The 10,304-nt window shown below is 51.7% G+C and overlaps 1 protein-coding gene across 1 annotated transcript; it reads right to left on the reverse strand.

Moving 5' to 3' along the window:
• Nucleotides 1–455: 455 nt before the first annotated feature.
• Nucleotides 456–1,373, reverse strand: LOC127462848 (olfactory receptor 14J1-like; the record flags this gene model as incomplete). Its single annotated transcript, XM_051771795.1, has 1 exon — nt 456–1,373. A coding segment is annotated over exon 1 (918 nt), but the record flags the coding sequence as incomplete, so codon positions are not given.
• Nucleotides 1,374–10,304: the final 8,931 nt, after the last annotated feature.

Below are 10,304 nucleotides of genomic sequence, written 5' to 3' on the forward strand. Positions count from 1 at the left end.
CTGCTGCGCCCTGGCAGTGCTCCTGTACCAGGACTCTTTTCCCCTTCTCCTCTGCACACAGGCACTGCCCTCCAGCTTCAGGGAACTTCTTGGAGGGGGAATCTGGAAAAAAGAATTCAAATCCTTTATTCTGCACAGAGACTGTGTTTTCTCATGTACAGAATAATACAGGCAGGATGTTTGAGAAAGAAGTTGCTGCAGGAACTTTTATTTTGTTTAAATGCACACAGAGAATGATTCCTCATTTACACAATTGTGGGTCAAAATAAAGAGGTTGAGAATGAATTAGGTGTGAGATGAAGAATAAATTTCTGTGTTAACAACATTAAAAGCATAAAAAATGCAGGAAACCACTACTACTCTCAAAAGTTTTAGAAGGCAGCCTGGAACAGTAAAGGGTTACACAATGAGTGTTCTGCAGAAGAAGAGAGGAAGGTTGTTGCTCCTGAAAAGCATCCAGTCATCATTTTCCTTATGGCATCCTTGAGCTCCTGGTTCCTCAGGCTGTAGATGAAGGGGTTCAGTGATGGAGGAACCACCAAGTACAGAACTGATAGTGCCAGATCCAGGGATGGGGAGGAGATGGAGGGGGGCTTAAGGTTGGAAAATGTGGCAGTGCTGAGGAACAGGGAGAGCACGGCCAGGTGAGGGAGGCACGTGGAAAAGGCTTTGTGCCGTCCCTGCTGAGAGGGGATCCTCAGCACAGCCCTGAAGATCTGCACATAGGAGAAAACAATGAAAATGAAACAACCAAGTGATAAACAGGCACCAAACCCACTGAGACCAAGTTTCCTGAGGTAGCCTGAGTGTGAGCAGGAGAGCTTGAGGATGTGTGGGAGTTCACAGAAGAACTGGTCCAGGGCATTGCCCTGGCATAGGGGCAGGGAAAATGTATTGGCTGTGTGCAGCAGAGCAGTGAGAAAGCCAGTGGCCCAGGCAGCTGCTGCCATGTGGGCACAAGCTCTGCTGCCCAGGAGGGTCCCGTAGTGCAGGGGTTTGCAGATGGCAATGTAGCGGTCGTAGCACATGATGGTGAGGAGGGAAAACTCTGCTGTGATGAAGAAGGCAAAGAAAAAGGCCTGTGCAGCACATCCTGTGTAGGATATGGTTGTGGTGTCCCAGAGGGAATTGTGCATGGCTTTGGGGACAGTGGTGCAGATGCAGCCCAGGTCTGTGAGGGAGAGGTTGAGCAGGAAGAAGCCCATGGGGGTGTGCAGGTGGTGGTCACAGGCTACGGCGCTGAGGATGAGGCCGTTGGCCAGGAGGGCAGCCAGGGAGATGGCCAGGAAGAGCCAGAAGTGCAGGAGCTGCAGCTCCCGCCTGTCTGCCAATGCCAGGAGGAGGAACTGGGCCATGGAGCTGCTGTTGGACATTTGTTATTTCTTAGCACAGGGTCTGTTTCAGGAAAGGAAAAGACAGGGAACATTTAAGACAGACCTCTGTGAAAAAGCAACTCCATTTCTAAAAGAAATCCATGTGTCAAATGTCACCAAATGCACTGCAAAGGACTCAGGTTTGCTCTGCTTAATGGGACATGGAACTTTTTTGGTAGAGCTCTCACACACACAAGGAATGTCAGATGTAACACACCTTGAATACAAAAGTTCCATCTCTCCTCTAATAACTCAGTAGAGCTGAGGCTGCAGAGCAGAAGCTTAGTCTGAGATTAAAATAATACTACCCGTGTTTTCCATTTTTACCATCACACCTGGGAAAGTTCTTTTCCACTGCAGGAATCCTCATTTCTATGGCCCAGCACACAGTGCCCAGCAGAGCTGCAGGGAAGGGCCCCCAGAGCCGCCTGAACGCTCCCTCCCCCAGGCCTTGCTCTGTCTCAGTCAGCACCCAGACAACCCAGAGTATAACACTGAAAGAACTGGTTCATTCCCTTGAAGGTACCCCCTGTCTGTCTGTGCTTCTTGCAAATACCTTCTGGGAAATTTCCTGCTTTGATCTGGAGCTGTGACCAGCCCTCATCCCTGCAGCACACTGTGGAGATCAGAAGGACTCTGCCCTGCTCTGCCCTCCCAGGAGTTGTTCCTTCCCCACAGCCCTTCTCCCCCAGCCCCGTGGCAGCTCCTTGGCCGGGCTGAGAGCTGCCCCTGGCAGGCAGCAGAGTCCCTGCCCCAGCACACAGAGCCCTGGGGGCAGGACCCTGCTCTGCCCCACAGCCCTGGGCACCCCTGGCTGCATCCCCACCTTCCCACCCCACAGCCAGCCCTGGCACAGGGAACCTTCTGGCCCTGGGCCTCTGATGGGGCAGCAGCAAGTCCTGCTCTGCAGCAGCTTCTCCTGCTGCACCCCAGCAAATCCAGCAGAGCCATCCTGACAGCTCCTGCCACTGCTGCCATTTGGCAGCTGGCAGAGGCACTTGCAGGAACTCACCTGCACTGCTCTGCAGCCACAGCCTGACCGTGGCAAAGGGCTGGCAAGGTTCCTGCCCTGAGCAGCTCTGCCCTGTCCTCCCAGCCCAGGATCCCTTGAACCTCCTGCTCCCTTCTCCTCTCTGCCCTTGCTGCCTGCAGCTCCTGCCCTGCTCTGCCATGTGGCCACTTCCCCTGCACTGCAGCAACTGGGAGAGTCCTGCTGAAAGATCCTGGAAGCTGTGGGATGTGCCAGCTTGAGGAGATGCCTCCAGGAAGGCAAGTTGAATTTTCCTACAGCCAGAGAATTCTTCCTTCAAATCCTGGGAAGGTTTCTCCTGTGGTGAGAGCTCAGTCACCTCCCAGCCCAGGCTGTCTCTCATCTCTCTGCCTTCTCTCCTGTGCCCTGGGTGCTGCAGGCAGTGCCCTCAGCCCTGCTGGGCTGTGCAGAGGAGCTGCTCACCAGCAGAGCTGTCTCTTTGAAGCTCTTCTTGCTTGCCAGGAGCTCCCTGTGTGCCAGGAGCCCGGCCCAGCTCAGCAGCACAGCAACAGCCCCAGGCATTTCATGACCCTCAGGGGGGTTGATGCTGTTTACATGAGACTCAGTCCCTGAGAGGAAGTTCAAACAACTTCTCAAGAAGTCAAAGTGAGATTGAAACACTGAAGTTTCTTGTAGTGCTAATGAGTCTCACTGAGGGACACAACTGAGAACGTGTGCCCAGGTTCCAGTTAGAGCAGAAATCTGCAGACAGTGATGCCAAGGATGGACAAGCAAGGAAAAGGTGGCTCTGATGCTGAAGAAACCTTGACTTGTTTCCTTAATCCACTGGGCAAAGCCCTGACCCCCAGCCCCTGGGAAGGCAGATCCTGTCCCTGCCTCATTCCTCAGGGCTCTTCCTGGGGCACTGGGATGTGGGATGTGCAATGCCAAGGGCAGGCCCATGGGGTGGCACCTGCCAGGCTGCTGAGCAGGGACAAGGAGGCCATGAGGCCCCAGGGCTGCAAGGGGCACTCCCCTCCTCCTGGCCTCAGGGGCACAGACAGCAGCCATGGCCAAAGGCCTGCAGAAGGTGGCTCTGGCAGGGCCTTTCAGCTTCTCCCCCTCCCTGTCTCCTCTCCAGCCCAGGCTGTCCTACGGTGTCCATGCCCTGCCCCTTTCCCTGCAGGCTGTCGTCATCCCCCCGGCTGCCCCACCTGGCTGGCACCTTCCTGCACTGACATCTCTGCGTCCTCCCTGGCTCTTCCTGCACACACAAAGCCTTGGCCTCATCCAGACTCTTTTTGGGTGATGTGTTGCATCACACCATTGCCCTCAGAGTGAAACTTCTTTCTCTTTGTTTCCAGACTGGACATCTCCAGCTGAACTTTGCACTAGTTCTTTCTTTCTCATGCTCTTTTCTGCTCTGAAAGAAGGTTCCACCATCTCTAAATCCTCCCTTCAAGCCCTCTCAGGGCTGTCCTGTGCTGTCCTCAGTCTCCACACCACTGAGGCCACAGCTCCTCAGCCCCTCTCTAGTGCTCATGTGCTTGAGACCTTTCAAGCCCATCTTGGGAGATCTCTGGGCACTCACAGATGTTTTTGCAGATGAAAATGTCATGCTCATAGTCTAAGGAAATCACAGGGATACTTTTTACCAAGGCCTGTAGTGACAGAACACGGGGCAATGGTTTTGAAGTGAAAGAACAGAGTGTTATATTAGATAATAGGAGGAAAGATTTACCAATCAAGGTGGCAAAAACTGGAACAGGTTTCCAGAGAAGTGGATGCCCAAACCCTGCATTTGTCCAAGGTCAGGGACTGTGAGAAACCTGAATTAATAAAAGATATCACTGTCCATGTGCAGGCACTTGGACCAGATGACCTTTTATCTCCCTTCCAAGTCAAATCATTCTGGGATTCTTTTGAGTCCAAAGTCCCAAACTCCTTCTCCAAAGAATTTCCATGTTAAGGACCTGAATTGCCATGTTTATGGAGAAACACTTCTAAGCCCAAAAGGTAACAATTTAATTCCGACGAAGTTCCAAGTTATCTGTATGAAACTGTAACCAAGTGGGTCAATGGCAGAACCTCTCAGGGTGACCTTGCAGCTGAGGATGGGGGATTTGGCCTCGGGCTCTGAAACTCATGATGGGCAGCCAGAAAGGGGATTTGGGGACTGGGCAAGACTTGTCATGGGATGTCTTGGAAAGAACCAAAGTAAGGGTAGAATCCCAGTGGTCACTGGAGGAACCAACATGAGAAAACAGAGAGCAAAGAGCTGGTCATGTCAAAAAAGCTTGTCATGTTAAACAGGAGGCTGGTCAAGACACGTCCCTGGCTGTGCCCTGCAAGTGATCCCCACAGCCTGTCCCGTTTTCCTAATAAATGCATTGCCAAGAAGTTTCTGTGGGGAGAGACCTCTCTGCTCCTGGCACAGATTGTGGCCCAAGTTCCAGCCACTGCAGCAGGAGCCACAACTAGTCAGGTCTTGTCTTCTTTGGGGGACCAGACTCTGCCCACACTGGGGTGTGTGTGTGTTGGAAGCACAAAAGAGTGAAGGAAATGCAAAGCTAAACACACAGTGTAACCTGACTTTGTCCCTAAGTGGGGGATGAGAATTGGACCCAACATGTACAGGGACAGATGGAGGGGTTTGTCCCCCTGGCCCTGCCCAGAAGGGACACCTTTCAGGAAGGGTTGTGGCCTTGGCTGTGCTGAGGGTTGCCCCGGGCAATGCAGCTTGGGATTGCAGTGGCACTGTCAGGGCTCTGCAGAGCTCCTGGCAGTTCCTGCATTTGTCCCCAGCAATGCCAGAGACCTGCAGGGGTTGCAGTCAATCCCTTGTGCTCTTTGGGACCCCGACTGGCTCTGCTGAATGTCAGCAGGCCTGGAGTTCCCAGACTGTTCCTGCATCCAGGGTCGGGCCTGCAGTGACGTTTGTGCAGCATTCAATTGGTGCAGTGGCAGGATGGCCATGGATCCATTCCTGCACAAACACAATGGGGCTCCATCCCAGGCATGGACAGAATGGGCCCACAAATTTTGGATAGATAAAAAGCAGGGAGTTTTGTCACTGTGGAACCCCATGGAACCAAAGGAACCCTAGGACATGGTGGAACCTCCTGGAATCAAGGGGACATTGTGACCCTGCAGCACCTCATGGAACCAAAGGGAGTCTGGGAGGTGGCAGGGCCTGATGGAAACAAAGGAACCTCCTGGGAACAAAGGGACCCTGGACACTGCCAAAAGTCAGGGAGACAAGGGAACCCCATTCCACTGTGGAATCTCCTGGAATCCAGGGGCCATTGGAATACACTGGGGCCTCCTGGAACCAAAGGGAACATGGGACACTGTGGAACCTCATGGAATCAAAAGGACCCCAGGACTTTGTGGAACGTCAGGGAATCAAGGGGCCAATGTGAGATCCCAGAACCTTTTGGAACCAAAGGGAACCAATGGGACATTGTGGAATCTCATGGAATCAAGGGTCCATTGTGACAGTGGGGAAAATGATGGAATCAGTGGGCCGTTGTGACACTGCAGGGCCTTACAGAGCCAAAGAACACTGGGAAACAGACCAACCCCATGGAATCACGGAGCCATTGTTGCACTACGGAGCCTCAAGGAATAAGGGATCCAATCTTTGCCTCAGATTTTGTCAACAAATTAAATTTAAGGAATTACAGAACCAAGATTGAACCACTTTTGTCCCACAGGTTTTAATGATTGGTCAAAAGATCTAAATCACAATAATTTACTACACAATACGAATGTTAAAACTGCCAGTAGTACAGTATAATATAGGATAATGCACTATATTGAAGCAATTATTGAAACAATTATATTAAAGCTAGCCAAAAGAAATAATTATTACATAGAGATCTGATGGAACTCACCCAGACCAACAGTCGTGGGGAGATTTCTTTTGCTCAGCCTTAAGGAGTGTCCTTGGAGGGCATCCCCACCCAAGGCAGGAATCTCCACACATCTACCCCAAGAAGGGTTGTGTTAGAAGAACCTGCCTGGATGAAAGGGGACTGGACTTCTCTAGTAGGAAGGGATTGACTGCTCCTCACAAATGGACAGGCCAGTGAGCAGCTTCTCTGTCCCATCCAACTTCCAAAAGCAGGATGTGTGTTTGGAGTTGGGTGAACCAGGCTGGTTTGAGCATCATTCAACACCAAAACCATTCCCATGGTGCCACCGGTAACTGGCAGATCTCACAGACAGCTTGCATGAGAGCTGGCACTGTTGGCATTGTCTGATGGCATTTTAGGCCTTCTCAGGGTAGGCCCTCCTGCCACCCGGGTCGAGAGGTTGGCTGTGAAAGTCCATCCTGGAGATGCACAGGGAGCCAAGAGTTGGGCTCCTGAGTGACACCCAACAATGGACAGGGGGATGGGACTGACCAGATGAAAGTGTCTCAGGTAGAGCTGGACTGGCAACACAAGAGGGAATTATTCCTGGCTCGCTGGGCCCAGGACACCTCAGGGCCTCAGGGAAGAGGTGCAACATCCAGCTGGGCTTGTGATCCAGGGCTGCATTTAACCATGGACACCAACTGCCAGGTTCTCCAGAACTGGGAAACATGTGCTGCCATCAAAGAGGCCAAGAGGGTAAAGCCCCTGTGGGGTGGGGGATGATGACTGAGATAGAGATGTGGGCAGGCCTGGCAGATTGATCCCAGCACACTCCCCAAACCCACCAAGGCAAGCTCTACGTGCTGACCATGGTGGACACAACCCCTGGATGGCAGGAGACACCCCCTGTGCCTCCCACCACTGCCCAGAACACCATCCTGGGCCTGGAAAAGCAAGTCCTGTGGAGACACGGCCCTCCAGAAACACTGGAGCTGGACAACAGGACTCTTTTCCAAAACAACCTTGTACACACCTGGAGCAGAGAGCTCGGCAGGGAGTGGATGGATCATATTCCCTGTCCTGCACCAGCCTCTGGGAAAGTTGAATGGCAGAGTGGACTGTTCAAAACCACCTGGAAAGCAATGGGCAGTGGGACCTTCAAACCTTGGGATGTGCATTTAGCAAAAGCCACCCAGTTAGTTAATCCTGTAAGCTCAAGAGAGAAAACTCCAGGCCAATTCAGTGTCTAAGATCAGCTCAAAAGAGCAGGTCCTTTAATCAGGCCCACAGGCCCAGGGGAACACACACAACGCGCCCTCCCAGGCAATGGTTCTACAGTTTTAGAAGATGGTCCATCCAATGCCAGAACTCTCCATCCCCTGGTTCTGCCCAGTTCTGGCCCCTGACATGGTCCTTGGGGAATTGGGTTTGGGGTCTTTGGGACTCCTTCTTCCTCATCTTTCTCTTCTTCACAGCACGTACAATCCTTGGAGTGCCTCCAAAGTTCTGGGCTTGAAGGTTCTTTTGTCTCTTGTGAGATCTCGTTGTCCAGCCCTAGGGTGGGATGTTGTTCAATAGAGGAGTTTTTCTACAATTTTACCTTGAAAAGAAGTCTAAACACACTAATGGAATTTAGAAAGTTTGATATAAAATGGAGTCATAGGTTTGGGTATGCTAAAGGGTGGCATATAATACAGCTACATTAACATCGACATTTATTACACAACTACTTTTAAAATATACAAACAGTTAAAAACAAATATTCAGAAAGCTTTAAGGCATCACACAAAGCTAGTTAGTTAACTCTACCAGTTAAACTGGCCCTGCTGAAAAAGAACCTCTATGTACCATTGAAGGGGATAAAATCCCTGTGGTCCATATGAGGAATATATTAGGGAGGACAGTTTGGATGAGTCCTGCCTTAAGCAAAGGTAAAGCCACCCATGGGATTGTTTCTGCCAAAGACTTGGGTGCACTTGGTGGATGATGCAGAGGGATGGGGAAACACTCTGTGGACCTCAAGGGGATTTGATTTTTGAGTCAGAACAGTCCGTGATGTTGAACTGCAGAATATTGTTTACCAAATGATGCTCCCACTGTGTGCCAGAACTCCCATGAACAATGAGGTCTTTCCTTAGGTACAGTTTTTTATTTTCTATGCTTTTGATGTTTTCTTAAAAAAAATTCCTGTTTACATTCCGTCCTTCTTCAGTAGCCCCCATCTTGTGTGTCCCAGAGACTTAGTCTAACTGGGGAGTCTCCTATTGGATTTGAGTGACAGAAATGAACCTGCAATAACCTTTTGTGTGAGATTCCTTTCCTGAGCAGAGCAGGACTGATCAGAAAATGAGAACAGCTTTCTGGCTGCCCCAGCTTAGGGACTGGCCCTGTGCCTGGACCTGGAAGACGTTAGACTATCTACTGTGCAAAGTGGACTTCAGTGGAGGCAATGTGGACTTAATATACAGCAGGGGAAGGACTTTTGGGTTTTATTGAGCTGTGCCTTCCTTTGGTTTTGTTTGCTGGCAATAAATGAACATCCCTCTGTGTCTCAGGCAGCTCTTTCTCCAAGCCAAGCAGGTGGGAGTTGGTGCCAAGGAGCTGAAACCTGCAGGTCCAGCCTTGAGAGGAGGGAGCTCAGATTTGCCCAAGGCTGCTTTGAGTGCCAGGGGTTTGATGAGGGAATGGTGGGATGGGGATAGGGATAAAGTCTGATGGATTGTCAGGCATAAATGGTGTTGATTTTCATATCTATTCAGACTGAATTAGGAGGTGCCTGGGATCAATATCAACTGGGGATTGCTGATGTCAGTGTAAAATCAGGAAAAAAGGAAACAGACCGCAAAAAAGACATCTTTTCTCATGGTTTTAGTAATACAATATATTCAATTGGAATACACTTCTGGGATCTGTCTAATTAACCACAAAAGAATTGAAGACTTAGAAGTCAATTATTCTCAGGGGCTTATTAAGATACCATCACTGAGAAGAGAGTGTGGAGGAATGAGCAGACAAGGAGACCATCCCTGGGGCTGGGGAAGCAGGAACTCAGAGTCACTGGTTCCAGATGGCAAATGGACTGGGGGATGTTTCTGGGAGAGCCCCTAAAGGGTGTGCTGGTTTCAGGGGGAGTACAGTTAAATTTCTTCCCCGTGGCTGGTGCAGGGCTGTGTTTTGGTTTGTGCTGAACACAGGGTTGATAATCACAGAATGACAGAATAGGATGAGTTGGAAGGGACCCACAAGGATCATCCAGTCCAACCCTTAGCCCTGCACAGGACCATCCCCAAGGGTCACACCATGATCCTGAGAGGATCATCCAAACACTTCTTGAGCTCTGTCAGTCTTGGTGCTGTGCCCACTGCCCTGGGGAGCCTGGTCAGTGCCCAACCACCCTCTGGGGGAAGAATCTTTGTCTAAAATCCAACCTAACCCTGCCTGACACACCTTCAGGCCATTCCCTCAGTCCTGACCCTGGTCCCCCCAGAGCAGAGCTCAGGGCCTGCCCCTCCTCTGCCCCTCCCCAGGAAGCTGGACCTGCACTGAGGTCTCCCCTCAGTCTCCTCTTCTCCAGCTGAACACACCAAGTGCCCTCAGTGTCCTCACACACCTTCCCCCCAAGGCCCTTCCCCATCCTCCTTGCCCTCCTTTGGACACTCTCTAATGGCTCAATCTCTCCCTTCCATTGTGTCCCCCCAAACTGCCCCAATGGTGCAGGTGAGGTCGCCCCAGGGCAGAGCAGAGCGGGACAATCCCCTCCCTGGCCCGGCCGGCCATGCTGGGCCTGATGCCCCCAGGACAGGCTTGGCCCTCCTGGCTGCCAGGGCACTGCTGACTCAGGGCCAACTGGCCACCCACCAGCACCCCCAGGGCCCTTTCCCGGCCCTGCTTTCCAGCCTCTCCTTCCCAGTCTGTCCGTCCCTGCGGGGTTGCCCCATCCCAGGGCAGAATCCGGCACTTCCCCCTGTTGAAGTTCTCAGGGCTCCTAAAGAGCCGGGAGGTCACGGGATGTCAAAGAGCCCCACGGAGCTCAAGGGACCCTTGGGACACTGTGGAACCTCCTGGAATCAAGGGGTCATTGTGACCTGTGGGGCCTCATGG

Source organism: Manacus candei, unplaced genomic scaffold (assembly GCF_025592945.1).
Source record: "Manacus candei isolate 608988 ecotype Guabito, Panama unplaced genomic scaffold, ASM2559294v1 h1tg000142l, whole genome shotgun sequence".
Taxonomy (NCBI): Eukaryota; Metazoa; Chordata; class Aves; order Passeriformes; family Pipridae; genus Manacus; species Manacus candei.